At 66.6% G+C, this 16,553-nt stretch overlaps 3 protein-coding genes across 4 annotated transcripts; all 3 read right to left on the reverse strand.

Moving 5' to 3' along the window:
• Nucleotides 1-440: 440 nt before the first annotated feature.
• On the reverse strand, nt 441-7,595 carry QARS1 (glutaminyl-tRNA synthetase 1). The gene is made up of 25 exons (XM_065074661.1): nt 7,521-7,595; nt 6,571-6,904; nt 6,182-6,329; nt 5,995-6,104; nt 5,542-5,617; nt 5,161-5,225; nt 4,892-4,945; nt 4,643-4,700; nt 4,496-4,567; nt 4,253-4,338; nt 3,937-4,023; nt 3,751-3,850; nt 3,550-3,628; nt 3,318-3,426; nt 3,107-3,237; nt 2,896-2,988; nt 2,647-2,784; nt 2,486-2,573; nt 2,263-2,406; nt 2,087-2,191; nt 1,616-1,708; nt 1,310-1,437; nt 1,028-1,094; nt 708-833; nt 441-630 (listed from the first exon to the last, which is right to left on the reverse strand). The coding sequence occupies exons 2-25, from the start codon at nt 6,718-6,720 to the stop codon at nt 580-582; spliced, it is 2,358 nt and encodes a 785-aa protein (XP_064930733.1). The 5' UTR covers nt 6,721-6,904; nt 7,521-7,595; the 3' UTR covers nt 441-579.
• Nucleotides 7,578-9,174, reverse strand: LOC102097948 (epidermal differentiation-specific protein). The gene has a single exon (XM_005507581.3). It carries the CDS (start codon nt 8,813-8,815, stop codon nt 7,757-7,759), a length of 1,059 nt encoding a protein of 352 aa, XP_005507638.2. The 5' UTR covers nt 8,816-9,174; the 3' UTR covers nt 7,578-7,756.
• A 1,147-nt stretch (nt 9,175-10,321) lies between these two features.
• On the reverse strand, nt 10,322-16,154 carry SLC6A8 (solute carrier family 6 member 8). Of its 2 annotated transcripts, none has more exons than XM_065074677.1 (14): nt 15,870-16,154; nt 15,349-15,567; nt 14,830-14,961; nt 13,837-14,110; nt 13,632-13,764; nt 13,243-13,377; nt 13,050-13,153; nt 12,855-12,979; nt 12,665-12,777; nt 12,454-12,591; nt 12,103-12,205; nt 11,923-12,023; nt 11,561-11,731; nt 10,322-10,829 (listed from the first exon to the last, which is right to left on the reverse strand). In XM_065074677.1, exons 1-14 carry the CDS (start codon nt 15,964-15,966, stop codon nt 10,698-10,700), a joined length of 1,977 nt encoding a protein of 658 aa, XP_064930749.1. In that variant the 5' UTR covers nt 15,967-16,154; the 3' UTR covers nt 10,322-10,697. The 2 variants fall into 2 exon arrangements, with proteins under 2 accessions (XP_064930749.1, XP_064930748.1); XM_065074676.1 differs by having other exon boundaries at nt 15,349-15,570.
• Nucleotides 16,155-16,553: the final 399 nt, after the last annotated feature.

Consider the following 16,553-nt stretch of genomic DNA (forward strand, 5'->3'; position numbering starts at 1 on the left):
CTCCCCGGCCCCGCTGCCGCTTAAGGTGGCCCGTGCGGCCGGGCAGAGCCTCCCCCCACCCCCGGCAGGGCCGGGGTCCCGGTCACACGGTTCAGGGCAGGGCGGTCACGCCGGTCCCGCCGGGACACCTCGCTGTCCCCCAGCCCGGGGCCAGGCAGGGGCCACCCCACTCGAGTCCACCTTAACGGGGGCCGGTGCTCCGGCGGTGTTTGTACACAGTGCGCACACCCCGCCTGCCCGCACCCTGCCCGCTCCCAGGGCCCGGAGGTCCCTCCTCCATCACACCCGACACCCCCAAACCCAGCCCAGCCTCACGGGCGCGGGTGGGGCGGGCTGCAGCCCCACGGGGGCACCAGCCCTGCAGGAGCAGACCCGGGGACACCCCCCCAAACGGCACCCCTGGGCTGAGTTGGGTTGACAGGAGCCAGTGACAGCACAGGGACAGCGCTGGGATGCTCCGTTTATTGAGGTGATGCTGTGTGTCGCCCAGGGGGGCAGCACCAAGGCACGGTGGCGCTGGGGGGGCGCAGAGACCCCCCGGGGAAGCAGCACCACGGTGGGATGGCAGCAGCGGGTCCCTCAGACCTTGCCAGGGTCCTCCTTCAGCGTCACCGTCCGGTTGAACACCAGCTGGGGAGAGGCAGAGGGTCAGCACTGAGCCACACAGTGGGCAGGGAGAGCTCCCCAGCCCCCTCCCCAGAGCTCACCTTCCCCTCCTCACTGTCGGGATCCACGGAGAAGTAGCCCAGTCGCTCAAACTGGAATTTGTCAAAGGGCCGTGCGGAGAGGACAGAGCTGTCGACCAGGGCGTTGCGGACCACCCGCAGGGAATCCTGGCAGGGGGAGGCAGCTCAGCTGGTACCCCAGGCCCCTCTGCCCCAGCCCCGCTCCCCCCACCAGACATCACAGGGCCCTCCCTGCCCAGGGAGGGTAGGGGTGGCATGGAAGCGGGTGGCTCCAGCATGGGTGCAGGAGGACCTCAGCTCCCCCTACCAGGCCTGTAAGCCCAGTTCCTGCTGCTACTCACAGGGTTGAGGTCACTCAGAAAGCCACCAGGTACCTCCGATGGGTCCTCGGGATTTTTGTGCAAAAACCTGCCAAAAGATGGAGTCTTGTCCCAAAGCTGCCAGGCGAGGGGACATGGTGCCCTGTGGCAGCTGTGGGGCAGCAGATCATGGGACCCCACAGCAGAATCTTCACCACCAAAGAGCCAGGCAGACCGCAGCAGAACTGGCTGTTATGTGGCCACGCTGCTGCTCTGGCAGCGCCGAGCGTGCGCCTGCACCTCTGCAGGAAACCGTGTACTCACAGCCGCTCATAGAGCCGCACTTCACACACCAGTGGCTCCGACACCCAGTGGATGAAAGCTTTGGGCTTCTCTGCCACAGCTGACTTGGTGCAGGTCACCTCCAGCTCAATCACATGCCCGCTGGCATCCTGGGCAAGAGAAGACAAGCCGCCAGACAGCAGCCAGGCAGGGGTCAGGCAGCAGTCCCATCCCGCAGGGCAGCCCTGGGGCCAAACCACCAGTCCCCCAGGTCAGGGCAACCTTGCTTGGTCATGTCCTGACATCTCACAGCCCAACCTCACATCACCTGTGCCCAGAGTCACTCACCTTGATGATGTTCTGGACAGCAATGATGTAGCCAGCATGGCGCAGCCCCACTGGCTGCCCAGGGGCCAAGCGCTTGTAGCCCTTATCCACCTCCTGCAAGAGAGTTCATGACTGCACAAGGGGTCCCAGCACAGGCACTGGGTCCCCCTCCAGCAGGTCTCTGTCCCCACAGCTGCGTGCCCCCACCCAGCCCAGGGATCAGTGCACCCAGGGCTGTCTGAACTCCCGTGTTGCTGCGGAACATTCCCCAGCGTACAGGCCACGTGTGAGCACTGTCGGTTGGATGCATCCCAGCCAGGCTGGGGGCATTTCCCCGGTGCCCATCAAAGCTTCTGGCATGTTTGGGAGTTGCAGTTGGGTGCCTGACAGCCACCTGTGCCCCGGGCAGCACCAGTGCTGCTCCCAGGCTCCCGCTGCCTGAGCCACAGCTCCCAGGAGCGAGGGCCGTACAGCCCGGTGGGTCCAGCTCACCTCCCTGAAGTCCGTCTCCTCAATGTATATGGTGGGCTGAAGGGGCACTTTGTGAAAACCCCGGCTCTCATCAGCTGGAAAGTTGGGCACAAGGACCTCAAGTGCCTGGGAAGAAAAAGGGGGTGAATGCTGACCTTGGGGAAACCCACTCCCACCCCAGCCCATGGCAGTCTCACCTTTGGGGCAGGAAAGTTGGTTATGGTGACCTTGAGGGGCTCCAGGACGGCCATGGCACGGGGGGCCTGCTCGTTCAGCACTTCCCGCGCACACGCCTCCAGCAGATGCGGCTCCATCGTTGCCTGTGCGACTGTCACACCGACCTGCAGGACAGCCTGCTGTCACCACACCAGCCAGAGGACACAACCACCCGCCCCATCCCATCCTGTCCCCAGCACCTACCCGGGCACAGAAGTTGTTGATGGCCTCGGGGGGGAAGCCTCGCCGGCGCAGGGCTGTCAGCGTGAAGAGCCGCGGGTCATCCCAGTCCCTGAGAAAACACGGGTGTGACAGCCAGGCGTGACCCGGGCAGGACCCACCATGGCTGCTGGCTCCACTCCTACCTCACAGCACCTGTCTCCACCAGCTGGATGATTTTCCTCTTGGAGACGACGGTGTAGAGCAGGTTCAGGCGCCCGTACTCCCACTGCACAGGGCAGTAGACATCGAGCGCGTTGCACAGCCAGAAGTAGGAGGAACGTCTGCAAGGGAGGCACAGACACAGCCCCACACCCCCCACAGCCTCTCAGAACTTTGGCAGCTGCTCCCCCTGAGAGCTGCCAGCCCTGGGCCGTGCTGTGCATGGTGCTCACCTGGCCTGGAACTCCTTGGTGCAGAGGGAGTGGGTGATGTGCTCGATGGAGTCACAGAGGCAGTGTGTGTAGTCATATGTGGGGTAGATGCACCTGCAAGGCAGACAGAGTCAGCGCTGGGGAGCTGCTCCCCTCCTGAGAGCCCTCCTGCTCCCAGGAGACGCTGGCAAACCCCTGCCACATGTGCTGGGACGCTGCAGACCCTCCCTACCACTTGTCTCCGGTGCGGTGGTGCGGAGTGAACTTGACACGGTAGGCGACGGGGTCCATCTTCCCATCCTCCATGATTAGCTTCATCCGCAGCGTGGCCTCCCCTTCCCCAAACTTGCCCTTGCGCATGTCCTGTGGAACAGGGGGAAGCTGTCAGCTCAGCTACAGACCCGCTCCCCACGGGCACGCAGCCTGCCCCCAGCCAGGGGTACCTCGAAGAGCAGGAGCGACTCCTCCACAGGCCGGTCCCGCCACGGTGAGGGCGGTGGGTTGTGGCCTTTAATTTCCTCGACCTTCTGATGGCAGACATACGCATGGCCCCTGTGGGGGACACACATGGTTACCAGACGTGAGCAGCTCAGCCCCTCACAAGGAAGAGCCCCAGCCATGGTGTGGGATATTCTCACTATCCCCACGGCATTGGCACCACTACAGAACACTCACCGGCGGATGAGCTCCAGGGCCCAGGTGTAGAGCTGGTCAAAGTAATCTGAGGCGTGGGTCACTGCATGGGGCTGATACCCTGTGGGGACATGGTGACAGAGCGGGTCGTAGCCACCCCCTTGGCCCGGCAGCAGGACCTGCATGCAGGGATGTCCCCAGCAGTGCCTGGCCTGATCCTGCCCTCCCCAGCCCGAGCTGTACCCAGCCACTCCACCATCTCCCGGATGGCTGTGAAGTACTTCTCCTCCTCCTTCTCGGGGTTGGTGTCATCGTAGCGCAGGAAGCACACGCCACCGTTGGCCTGGAGATGAGGGGACAGTGACCACCCACCCCCCGAAGGAGACAGGGGCCAGGGGGAGCTGCCAGAGGGGCCTTGGTGCTCCTCACCTTGGCATAGCCAAAATTGAAGTTGATGGCCTTGGCATGGCCGATGTGCAGGATCCCATTGGGCTCAGGAGGGAACCGTGTCCGCACCTGCAGGGGTGGTAGGGGACACACCTGTTCTGCGGCAGGAGACTCTTCCTGCTCCCCGGCAGTGGGGGCAAGGACATGAGCCCCCTCTAAACCCCCAGGCCCCTCTGTGCCAGCAGAGTGCCACCTCTTGCCAAGCCTCCTGTGAGTCCCCCTTGCCACCCCACCAGCCTGGCTGGAGCTTGACACAGCAAAGCCACCCTTGCAGGGGACCACAGGGCTGGGGCCTCACCTGCCCACCCGTGACTGCTAGGTGCTGCTTCAGCAGGGCCATGGTGTTGGGTGTCACCACATAGCCCTCGGTCTTGTAGTTCTCTCCTGTGGGCAGAGGACACTCAGGGCTGCAGCATTGCCCAAACCGAGCCAAGCCCAGCAGCCAGCAGGGAAGGACGAGAGGCCAGGCTGGTCCTCTGCGGCACAGAGAACTGGGACTGGGCACAGAGCCCCACACATGGCAGCAGCTCCTCGCACTCACCCGGCTTGTGGAACTTGAGAGCTTCTCCCCGCAGCTGCTCCAGCAGTGACCGTGTCTCTGTGCCCACCTCACCTGCAAGGAGGGGGCGCTGAGCAGGGGCCGGACCACAGGGCTGGGGAAGCTGCCTGCAGGAGGACAGTCTCTTACCGTTCTCCACCACAGTCGCCTTCTGCTTCTCTGCTGGGGCTGGCCGGGCCTTCGCAGCCTGCAGAGACCAGCACAGCACCCTGAGTGCCCGGCCCCGGTGTGCACCTTCCCCTCCTGGCTCAGCCTGCTGCCCCCAGCCCTCCCCTGGACCCGTACCGGCGGGTAGGCCCACAGCAGCTGTTTGGGATCCTGCCCAGACACTCAGCAGGGAAATGCCATCCCAGTTCCCAGCCTCCCCCTCTGTATCACCTTTGGTTTCTTTTCCAGGTCAGCTTCTGTCTTTGGCCCCAGCAAATGCAGCACCTGGGAAACAGAGATGCAGACAGGAACACAAAAAGCTCCCGGTGCCCCAAGGCTTGAAGGTGGCCCTGTCCAGCTGTCACACCCCTCACCCTGCCCACACCTGCCCAGGACAGGCTGTCCCCAGTGCCAACCCTCCCACCAGACAGGTCAGCATGTCCCACACCAGGCACAGCACCGACAGGTGACACCACCTGACCCGCTGCACTCACACCCACCTGCAGGTCCACCTCATTCTTGATGGTCTTCCCATCTGCCCACCGCAGCCGGCTCCGCGCCTCCCCTGCACACAGGGCACCCCGTGGGTGAGGGGCACGGCCCAGCCCTGGGGGCTTCAGCTGCTGCCGCTGAAGCAGGACACTGTGGCCAGCAGCTGGAGGCGGCCAGTGGCCCAGGGCTGTCCCTGGCACAGGGCACCACAGGCAGCTGCCACCCACAGCCCTGCTTACGCCAGGGACATCACAGGACGCGTCCCCCACATCACGTGGGCTGCAGCACTGTGACGCTGCAGCTGGGGCCGGGGCAGCACATGGCAGCACTCTCGGGATCGGGGGGAGCAGGCAGCGCCAGGCGGGGGCTGCCCCATGCCCCACACTCACCCATCAGCAGCCCCATGTTGAAGCGATAGCGCTCTGCCAGCAGCTCCGCTCGGTGCTCGCTGATCACAGCCTCCACCTGGGAAGCGAGACAGGGATATGGGGACAGGATAAAAAAAGATTCATTCATGTTTCCCAGTTTGAATACTTTTGAAAATCCCTGGACAAGAAATTCCAAAATAAGAAAAAACATCCATTGATTGCTCTATCTCTGTATATTTCCATACACTTGACTGATGTTTGTCAAGTCTTACAGTGGCCCAGGCTGGCCAGAGAGGTGGTGGATGCCCCATCCCTGGGGACATCCCAGGCCAGGCTGGACGGGGCTCTGAGCAACCTGAGCTGGTGAAGATGTCCCTGCTCATGGCAGGGGGGGCACTGGGGGAGCTTTAAAGGTCCCTTCCAACCCAAACTATTCTATGATTCTATGATTCAGCCCATCCCATCCCCACTCACCGCCTCCTCGATCTGCTCGGGGGTGACACACACCCCCACGCCGCAGGCCTGCTCAAAATCTGCCGTGTCCAGGGGCTCCAGGGGGTGGGTCCTCACATACTCCAGGGCAGCTGCAGACAGACGGGGGGTGAGGAGCGGGGCCACCCCGTCCCCGCAGGGGCCAGGGACTCCCGGGGCCGCTCGGTACCACTGAGCTGCAGGTCGGTGAGGATCTCCCTGCGGACGATGTAGCCAACGAGGAAGCCAAGGTGTTTCGGGTCCCTGAGGCGGGCGGCTGCATTGTAGAGCAGCGTCCCGGTGGCTTTGTCCAGGGCCGGGCCCAGCGCGCTTCGAGCCTGCCGCCGCCGCGTAGGAGCGTCAGGGCCGGCCCGGGGCTGAGCCCCGGCGAACCGGCGGCCCCGGGACGGGACGGGGCGGGGAGGAGAGTGCCAAGGGCGGAGGGCGTTGGGCTGGGCCGGGGGAGGCGGGACCGAGGTGGAGTTCCGAGGAGGGGGTGGGGTCCCGGGGGTGATGCCGCCGCACCGGGGACCGGGGAACCAGGGGAGCAGAGCGGGGCGGGGGGCGCGGCGGGCGCACCTGCAACACGGCCTGGCGGAGCAGCGCGCTGAGCGCGCCGTTGCGCAGCGTCTCGCGCGCTTTGGCCTCGCTGAGGCCGATGCCGGTAAAAAGCCCCAGCGCCTCCTCCGCCTCCTCCGCCGCCATCGGTCCCACCGCCGCCGTCGCCATGCTGCTGCCGCCGCCACCGCCCGTCCGGGGGGCGGGGCCGCGCTCAGCCAATCGGAGTTGGGAGGGCGTGTCGACGACACAGGTGAAACCAATCGGCAGTGAGATAGGCTGGCCTCAGCCAATGGCATGGGGGAGCTCGGCTCCAGCTCCGCGAATAGGCGCTCAGGAGGCGGGGTCAACGGTGCTGCCGGTTGCATCATTTAAAGAGACCGGCGGCCACGTCGGCCACGTGGGGGGCGTGGCTTGAGGCGGGGCCTAGGCAAGAGCAGGCTCCAGGCCCCGCCCCTCCGAGCGCCCCGCCCCGCGGATTTTGTCCTCGCCCGGCCGCCGTAGCCGGGCCCGTCGCGCGTTCCCGTCTGTTCCCTGCTTCCCCAGCGCCCCCGGGGACGCTCCGTGCCCCAGGGCCCTGGGGACACACATGTCGCGGTGGTTGCCCCGTGTGTGCGGGGCCGGGCCAGCCCCGTGTCCCCCGGCTGCGCCAGCCCCACGTCCCCGGCTCCCCCGGACCGGTGTCCCCACAGATGCCCCAGCCCCTCTGTCCCCCCTACTCCAATGTCTGGTTTCCCCAGCCCCGTGTCCCTTGGTGTCCCCAGGCCAGTGCTCCCCTGCAATTCCCGTTCCCCCGTGTCCTCCCAGTTCTCCCAGCCTGTTGTTCCCCCAACCCTGGCTCCCCCAGCCCAGTGTTCCCTCACTCCCCCAGCCCGACGTCCTCTCCAGCCCAGCGTCCCCCCAGACCAGCGTTCCCCGGCTCCCCCAGCCCGGTGTCTCCCCAGCCTGGTGTTCTGACTCCCGCAACTCACCCACATCTCCCCAGTGACCCCGGCTCCCCAAACCCCAGCAGCAGCAGACACAAGCGGTTGGGGAAGGAGGTTTATTGGCCACACGTAGCAGGAGGAGGCACCGTCAGTTTCCGCCAGTCAGAGCCACCCGGCACAGCCAGGCGAGGCGGGTCCTGGCTCCTCTGTGGGCAAGCGGGGCACAGTGCTGGTGTCGCACGGCGCTGAGGGGACAGAGTGGTGATACAGCAGAGCCACAGCTACAGCTCCCTCTGTGCGCCGGACGCTGGCTCTGTCCCCTTAGTGGCCGCCTGCTCCTTGCCCGCAGCCGGCAGAGGCTTCAGGCTATAGCGGGCACAGATGTTGGTGCCCGAGACACTGCGGTACTCGCCCATCTCCGTACGAACGGCTTCGTTCTGGGTGATGGTGAGCAGGACCGGGACGGAGAGAGTCACCTCCTTCCGCAAGACCTGGATGCTGAGCGCCGTGCGTGGGGGGATCTTAGCGGGGAGCTGCACCTCCACGCGCTCCCGGCGGGTGCTGGATTCACTGCGTCCTTTCTGCACCGTGAAGATGTTGGAGGCTTCCACGGTCAGCGTGAAGGCAAGCCCGGCTTTGAGGCTGGTGGCGTTGCTGAAATGGAAGCTCTGCCAGAGCGTGGTGCTGTACTCCCGGCTGCTGCTGGCCGCCAGCACCTGCTCCGACTCCGTCTCGTTCAGCCCCTCGATCTCATCCACCAGCACCTCCCGCTCTGCCTCCACACGCTTCTGCTCCCAGAGGAGACGCGCCGAGACCAGGGGCCGCCCCGGCTGCAGCGGGCGCAGGTGGGACAGCCGAGCCTGGAAGTTCAGCTCAGGTTTGTAGTCAGCGAGACGCTCGCCGGGCCATGCCAGGCAGTGCCACCCGCCCCGGCCGGGGTGCTGGTAGAGCAGCCAGACGCCTCGCTGCACCACGTGGGAGGCCACCCGGTCATTGAAGTACCCGTACGCCAAGTTGGTCTCCTCCGTCACCACCTTGAAGGCACCTTGGAAGTTGGGGCGCTCGTAGAGGGTGATCTGAGGGTCCCCCAGTTCGTGGTGCACCAGGCGCAGTGCGGAGAAGCTGTTGGGCCGCTCCACAGAGGGGTACTCACCCTCCTCAAAGACGTGCGGCTCCCCCTCATACTTGGGGTCCGTGTAAGCGATCCAGGGCTGCCCCACCACCTTCAGGGAGGCAATACAGTTCCCAAAGTCCAGCTCATGCAGGTCGGGCACATCGCAGGTGAACTCCCGGCTCAGCCCCTCGAAGTCAGCACGCTCATACACCGTGATCCGGTTCATGGTGCCGCGGGCGCCTGCCTCTGGAGGGCACAACCCACATCAAGTCCCTTCTTGTGGTTTCACCTGGGGGCCACGGGAAACCCGCCGGGGAAGCCTGGCCAGCAAAGAGGCCCCCTGGCACCCCCTTATCCTGTCTTCTGCCTCTCCTTTGCCGTCTCTGTGCTCTCACCGTCTGTGCTGACAGTGTCCGACGCCAGCCCGCAGCCGTGCCGGTTACAAGGAGATGGCGGGGCCAGGACATGCCGCGGCACGACGTGAAGGTGATGACAGCGCTCGCCCCCGTACCCGGCCCCGCTCCGGTGACGTGGAGCCAGCCAGGCCCCGCACAGCAGCCGCAACACCGGGTGCGGGCCGGTCCCGCAGACCAGCCCTGCCGGAAAGTCCTGCTGCGCCCAGGGTGCGCGGCTCTCCAGCCTTAACGAGTCACCACCAATTATCACCCATGCTTCCGCCCTGCCCGCGCTAATTATGGTGTGCGTTGCCGGTGGGGCAGGAACTGCCGGCTCGGCCCGGTGGGATGAGAGCGTGTTGTGGCGGGATGAGCCAGTATCCCAAGACAAGCCCCTCTGGCACCCTGGTGTCCCTGGGCGCAGGATGCAGCCCCCCGGCATGGCACTGCTGTCCCAGCCCTGCCCGAGGACGACTGGGGCAAGGGGAGGTATTTCTCCCCCCTTGTCCCTCCACAGACAGGACACCCACAGACCCCCCAGGGCGGCCATGGCGCTGTGGGTGGGTGACAGGTGCCAGCACTGGGCACGGCTTGATGCTGACTCCCAGGCAGGACACAGGGGTGGCTGGCACCCACAGCGTGCTGGGAGCTTTCTCAGGGCACGGTGGGGTCCCTCATGGCATGGATTGGAGCTGAGCCCCCTGGAGCTGCCAGTGTGGGGTGTGGGACACACGCCCCTCCCGCTGGCACCGGGCTCAGGCAGCTCAAAGCTCTGGGGCAGGTCGAGCCTCTGGCTTCTCCCAGCCCTGTGCCCAGGGTCTGCCTTGTCCACCCTGTACCCATAGTCCCCCTAAGCCTGGGGCTTTCCCTGCAAGCACAGCGTACGGGATGGGGAGCCCCAGAGCTGACAGGAGCAGCCCCTGTGCCAAGCTGGGGACAGCCGGGACCCCCACATCTCTGGGCTGAAACCTGCCCCTTGGGGCCAGTGCAGGGCTGGGGGAGCCCCAGTGGCGTGGGGAGCCCCCATCCTGGCTGTGTGAGGTGTGCCCATCCCATGGGGGAACCTGAGTTTGGGGTACAGCCTGCGGGCACCTGCATCCTGCCATGGAGGGGGATGGAGACCCTGCTGCTCTGGCAGCCTGTTCTCCCTGAGGCATTTCAAGAGAGGAACCCAGGTGTTCCCACATCCCTGAGCACTGTGTCCCCCCAAGAGCCCTGTCCCCTGCAGGCAGGTGCCACCCCACACCCTGCAGGCAAGAGCCCTGTCCCCTGCAGGCAGGTGCCACCCCACACCTCTCCACCGCCAGTGCCCCCGTCCCCCGCCTTCAGTGCCGGGGTTGCCAGGGTCTCCCAGTTTATTGCCAGATGTCGGGGCGGTCGGGGTTACACCAGACAAACGCTACAGGAAGCGGTTAGTGAGTGGGGGGCTGCGGGAGCCGTGGGTGGGGGCCAGGGAGGGGCTGTCTCGCTCGCTCCCCCGTCCCGCAGCCTCCCCGCCAGCCCCCGGGCTGCCGCGCTCCCCCCGCACCGGGGACCCCTCCCCGCAGCCGCCCCGGCCCCGCGGCCCCCAGCAACCGCCCACCTTGCCTTCGTGCACCCCCCTGCAGTGGGGCTGGCGGGCCGGGGCGGCGCGGGGGCAGGGGACAGCGTGGGTGGGAGGCGGTGCTGGCATTATTGCTATGGCAGGCGGGAGCAGCGCGACCCTCCCCACGCTCAGATCACAGTCTCAAAGAGCGTCGCCTTCTCCTTGGGAGGCTCCGGGGCCAGCAGCTTGGCTTCTGCCTCGGGCGTCAGGTACTCCAGGTGGTGGTGGCCCCAGATCGGAGTGGTCAGGAGCTGCCAGCGCTGCGGGGACACCGTGTCAGCACCCAGGGATGGCAGCACCAGGGACTGCCTGGACCCAGCCTGGTGTATCCCCCCAGTGCACAGGGAACAGAGGGAGATTTGGGTGGGGATAGAAGTGAGACTGGGACAGGGAAGGGATTGAAATGGGATTGAGAGAGGGAGAGAGACAGCATAGGGACGGCGATAAAATGGGGACAGGGATGGGACTGAGAGGGTGATGGGATTAAGACAGTGATGTCAGCAGGGATGGGATTTGGGTGAGGCTGGCAGTGAGACAAGCGATGGGGACAGGATTCTGATGGGAATGAGAGTGATGGGGACAGGAATCGGACTTGCTTGGGGATGGGGGTGAGACTGGGATGGTGAAGGGATTGACATAAGATTGAGAGAGGGACAGGGATTGCATGGGGATGGGATTGAGACAGGGATGACGACCAGGACAGGGTTTAGCTGGAAGTGAGGGAGACAAGGATAGGGATGGGGACAGGGACGGGATTTGGATGGGAGTGAGGCAGTGATGTAAGCCAGGATGGAATGCAGGTGAGGCTGGGAGTGAGACAGTGATTGGGACAGGGACAGGATTTGGCTGAGGATGGGTCTGAGAAAGCAACATGGACAGCGCTGGGATCTGGCTGGGGATGGGAGTGGGATGGGACCAAGAGGGGGACAGGGTCAAGGGTGGCTGGGATGGGGCAGGGATGGCAGGAGGGTGCCCGCCGTGCTGCCCTCACCTCGCGCAGGGAGCCTTTGCAGCGCAGGAGCTTGTAGAGGACGGTGCAGGGGATGCAGAGCATGGAGGAGAGCGCCAGGACCCAGCCGATGGCGTCCCCCCACCACGGGTACACGTACGTCTTGTTGTAGGTCAGCGGCTTGTAGTTCACCACGTGGAACACGAAGATGCCCTGGGTGGAGAGAGAGGAGTGAGGTCTCGTGGGGCAAGGGGCTGGTGGCCCCAGACCACCCGCCCAAGCGTGTCGCCCCATGGCACTGCCACCCGTGTCACCCCATGGCTGCTGTGCCTGGAGCAGCCGCCTGGGGGAGCCCGGTGGCCGTGACATGGGGACATGCCAGCACACGCGTGTCCCCCACTCACCACGCAGACCAGCGGTGTCACCAGGGCCCAGCACCACTTCATGAAGGGCAGGGGCCGGTAGCCAATCATGCGGGCCACGTCGTCCATGAAGCGGTCAGCGCCTGTGCGGAGAGGGGCGTCAGCTGGGCGCCCTGTGGCACCCATGTCCCTTTGTGTCCCCCCTGTGTCCCCTGGCCTCACCGTAGACCCAGGCGATGACCACGCACTCCCAGAAGGCCTGCCACAGCAGCGTGATCCCGCTGGCCGAGTAGTTGTCAAAGAGCTGGAACACGTACATGCCACCCTGCCGGGACAGTGCTTGTCACTGGGGCTGTGCTGGCACAGACACCTCCACACTGGCACAGCCCTGGTGCTCCCCCGGCATGGACAGCCCATGTGCTGTGGGCACCCTGTGCTCCCACAGCACCCCCAGCCATGGGCACCCCAGTCCCATGCAGCCCCCACCCCACACCAGACCCCCGTGGGAGGGGACATCCTGGGGTCAGGTGTGGGTGCCCGGCGTGGGGCCCATGTCCCTGCCGCATCCCCCACCTGTGTGACCATGGAGAGGTCGATGAGGCAGCAGACGACACAGCAGAGTGCGGCGGTGATCTCGCGGCGCAGCGAGCCGGCCCCTGGCTGGGGGAACAGGTCCAGGATGCCCGTGATGAAACCCTCCACACCGACAAACTGCGGGAGAGAGCGGGGCTCAGCAAGGGATGTGTCACCCTGTCCCATCCCCATCCCGCTGCCCGCACTGCACCTGGCTGTCCAGCCCCAGCACGAGGAGCATGACGAAGAAGAGTGTGGCCCAGAGTGGGGACAAGGGCATCAGCGTCACAGCTTTGGGGTAGGCGATGAAAGCCAGTCCAGGGCCTGTGGGAGAGCGAGCTCAGCGGTGCCACCACGCTGGGGGACACAGGGGACATGGCACCACACCGCTCAGCACTCACCAGACTCAGCCACCTTGGAGATGTCCACACCTTGCTCAGAGGCCATGAAGCCCAGCACGGAGAAGACAACAAAGCCAGAGAAGAAGCTGGTGGAGCTGTTGATCACGGCCAGGATGTAGGCGTCCCTGCAGGCAGAGTGGGTCAGGGGGTGCTGGGGGGACCGAGGGGGACATCCCGCAGCCAGCATGGCCCTACCTGTAGCAGTTGTTGTGGAAGCGGTTGTAGCTGCCCAGTGCAGTCAGGGCACCCAGCCCGATGGCGTAGGAGAAGAAGATCTGGGTGCCAGCATCGATCCAGACCTGGAGCACGAGGGAGGGTGTTGGGGGTGGGGAGGGTGCTGGGGGGTGCCCAGCGCTCACCCCGCTCCTGCTGCCCCTGCTGCCCTCACCTGCGCCTCGGCCAGCTTGGACCAGTCGGGTTTCAGGTAGTAGACGATGCCACCCAGTGCCCCAGGCAGCGTCACCCCATGGACCAGCAGCAGGATGAGGACCACATAGGGGAAGAGCGCCGTGAAGTAGACAATCTATGGGGGAGCAGGTGCTAGTGAGACCCCCCCAGGCCAGGGCTGGGGCTCTCCATCACACACTGCTGGTGTCCCAGTGGGGCCATGACTTGCAGGTGTCCCCAGTGGCTGGTGGCACCTCCCAGACAGATGTGGGACAAGGGGTCCTGCACCCGAGGGATGTGGCACGGGCGGGCAGGAGCTGGCAGTGCCGTGTACCGCAGTCCCATCCCCACACGCCAGCGGTCCCAACCTGTATCTCCCCCCACCATCACCTTCCCTGTTGATTTGACTCCCTTCCAGATGCAGAAGTAGACAATGACCCAGGTGGTGACCAAGCAGAGGATCATCTGCCAGTTCATCTCCCCCGGCTCGCTGAGGTCCCCCGAGAGCCGCAGCACCTTGTTTCTGCAGAGCGGAGCCATGCTGAGCGCCGGCACGACCCCCCGGCCCGCACAGCTCCCCCAGCCCCACACTCACTCCCAAAACTCAATGACGGGCGAGCGCTTGTTGGCCAGGTCAGCACAGGTCAAGTTGGAGGACCCGATGATGGCGCTGGCGTTGGCGGTGATGTTTTGGCAGAGCTCGAGGTGGAAGAGCTCGGTGCACTGGTCGGTGTTCCAGGAGTGGCCACAGGTGGCCCAGGGCAGGGTGTCCGTCAGTGAGTGCACCAGGTAGAAGAGCCCCCACACCAGGATCATGATGTAGTAGGAGTTGCAGAAGAAGACAATCACCATAGAGGCCAGGCCCAGACCTGCGGCATGGGGAGATCAGAGCCCACGGGCACCCATGGGTGCCAGGCAGCCCCCAGGGGAGCCAGCAGGGCGGGGGAGCCAACAGCTTGGGGTGGGATGAGGGCTGCTGGCAGGGACAGGTCAGGACATGGGTTGTCGTTAGGGACGCAGGGATCTGGCAGCCCAGGGTAGGACGGGAGGAGCCGGCTGGGACAGGATGGGACCGGATAAGCTGACAGCCATGGGTAGGATGGGGTGGGGACAGCCGGCAGCATCGCACAGGGCAGGGGTGACAGGGGGGAGTTTGTGGGGCACGGCACAGGGAAGCCGGCACGACGCTGCGGCGGTGGGGATCCTGCAGCCCCCGGGAAAGCCCGCAGCAGGCAGGGAAGCCGGCAGCACGTAGGCAGGGAGGGAGCCCCGGGGGCAGGTGGGGACAGGCACGGCAGCGCAGGGTGGCACAGGGCACGGGTGCCACCCTTGGCTAGGGTGCAGGGAGGCAGCGGGACGGGGAACAAGGTGCACGGGAGCGGGCAGGGCGTGGGCAGGGCGCCGGCAGGCTGCAGGCAGACGGTGCCTCGGGCAGGGTGCCGGCAGGGTGCTGCCAGCCACATGCAGGGTGCTGGGGGGGGCCCTGGCAGGGTGCGGGGGCCACAGGCAGGCTGCAAGAGGCCACGGGCAGGGCGCAGGCAGGGTGCAGGCAGGGCACATGCAAGGTGCAGGCAGGGTGCGGCGTTACCCTTGAAGAGGGGGGCGATGTTCCAGGCAGCGATGCCCCCCTGCTTCATGAACTGCCCCAGGGCCACCTCCAAGAAGAAGACAGGGATGCCGCCCACAAAGACGATGAGCAGGTAGGGGATGAGGAAGACGCCTGGGGCAAGGGGGGGTGACACGGGGCAAGTTCAGCCGCCGTCGCCCCCCCCGGCCCCCCCTTCCCTCCCTGCACCGCCCGCCTGGGCGCAGCGAATGGCGAAGGCGCCTCCGCGCCCTCCCCTCGCCGCCGATGTAGGTCAGGGCAGGCAGGTGGCAGGGGACCCCCCATGGACCCTCATCCCGGTTGGTGACACCAGACACCCGTGGAGTGGCTCACGAGACCCAGAGGTGTCTCCTTGCCCTGGGAAAGCGTGGGGTGGGCTGACCCGCTGTTGGGTGACCCCCTCACATGCAGTGGAGTGGAAAACGGGGTGCTCCAGCGTGCTGTGGGGTACCCCCCCAACATTGTTGCGCACCCCCTGCGTGGGGCAGGCACGGGGCTCACCTCCGCCGTTCTTGTAGCACAGGTAGGGGAAGCGCCAGACGTTGCCCAGCCCCACGGCGAAACCCACGCAGGACATGATGAAATCCATCTGCCTGGTCCATGTCTCCCGCTCGGGGGCGGCCGCTTTCGGGGGGCCGGGGGGTCCCACCAGTGGCGCCGTCACCGCCCGCTCCTCGCCTGCCGTGGGGGGCTCCGTGCCCTCTGCCTCCCCGCGGGCCTCTGCTGAGACGGTGGGGGGGGGGGGCCACGCTGCCGTCACGCGCGTCCGTGGGGGTGTGGAGGGTGGGGGGGAAAAGCGCGGGGGGACCTTCGGTCCCCGCGCGCTTTCCCCCCCCACCCGCGCGCCCCACTCCGCGCGTGGGTGCGTGACGTCAGATGTCAGGCCGGTGCGTGACGTCACAATGCAGAGCAGTGACTCACCCCGCGGCGGCGGGAGGGGGCGCAACGCGGTCGCGCGTGGCCGTGGGTGTCCCCGTTCTGCCCCCCCGCACCCTCATCCTTCCCCGCTGCTCCCCGCTTACCGGAGCCCGCGGGGGCAGCGGCGGCGGCGGCGGTGGCGTCGCGTCTCGGGGCGGCGGGCGGCTGCGGGGCGGCCGTGTCGGCGGGGACGGGGGTCATGTCGCGGGGGGCCGGGGAGCGGGGGCGGGTCGGGGGCGGCTCCGTGGCCGGGGGGTGCTCAGAAGCAATCCACGAAGCACTTGAAGGTGAGTCGGAAGAACCTCATTGAGGGCGGCGGGGCGCGGCGGGGCGGGCCGGGCCGGGCGAGCGGCTCAGAGCCGGGCTGCGGGGCCGGCGCCGCGCGGCCGCTCCGGGGCTCTCTGCGCCGCGGCACCGGGCGGCGGCGGAGGCAGCGACCGGCCGCACCGCCCCCCGAGCCCCATTGGACGCGCCGCCCGCCCGCGGCTTGACGGGACTTGCAGTCCCGCCGCAACCGGCACCGGCAGCGGGGGGCGAGGCGGGGGCAGCGGGGCAGAGGGCGCACGGCAGGGAACCGAGAGACGGGGCACAGCAGGGAGCGGGGCGTCACCGGGGATACCCCCGTCACTAGGGACACCGCGCGAGAAGGCACAGCGCGGACAGCGGGGTAGGGGGCGCTCCAGCGGGCACTCGCAGCCGCGGCACAGCAGCCCGCACCGGGACACACCGGGCGGTGAGGCACCGGGACTCGCAGCCCTGGCGCGCCAGCACCAGGGGACACTGGGCAC

The sequence above is a fragment of the Columba livia genome, chromosome 10 (assembly GCF_036013475.1).
Source record: "Columba livia isolate bColLiv1 breed racing homer chromosome 10, bColLiv1.pat.W.v2, whole genome shotgun sequence".
NCBI classification, from domain to species: Eukaryota; Metazoa; Chordata; class Aves; order Columbiformes; family Columbidae; genus Columba; species Columba livia.

Bases quoted from the DNA above. Each gene is read 5' to 3' on its own strand.
- QARS1 (XM_065074661.1), bottom strand. From the start codon at position 6,720: ATGGCGACGGCGGCGGTGGGACCGATGGCGGCGGAGGAGGCGGAGGAG. The intron at 5,226-5,541 runs GTGAGTGTGGGG...CCCTGTGTGCAG, and splicing joins CAACATGGGGCTGCTGATGG to GGGAGGCGCGGAGCCGGCTG. The intron at 2,785-2,895 runs GTGAGCACCATG...CCTCCCTTGCAG, and splicing joins ACCAAGGAGTTCCAGGCCAG to ACGTTCCTCCTACTTCTGGC.
- LOC102097948 (XM_005507581.3), bottom strand. From the start codon at position 8,815: ATGAACCGGATCACGGTGTATGAGCGTGCTGACTTCGAGGGGCTGAGC.
- SLC6A8 (XM_065074676.1), bottom strand. From the start codon at position 15,966: ATGACCCCCGTCCCCGCCGACACGGCCGCCCCGCAGCCGCCCGCCGCC. The intron at 13,765-13,836 runs GTGAGTGTGGGG...TCCGCTCTGCAG, and splicing joins CCCGTCATTGAGTTTTGGGA to AAACAAGGTGCTGCGGCTCT. The intron at 12,024-12,102 runs GTGAGGCCAGGG...CTCTCCGCACAG, and splicing joins GGTCATCGCCTGGGTCTACG to GCGCTGACCGCTTCATGGAC.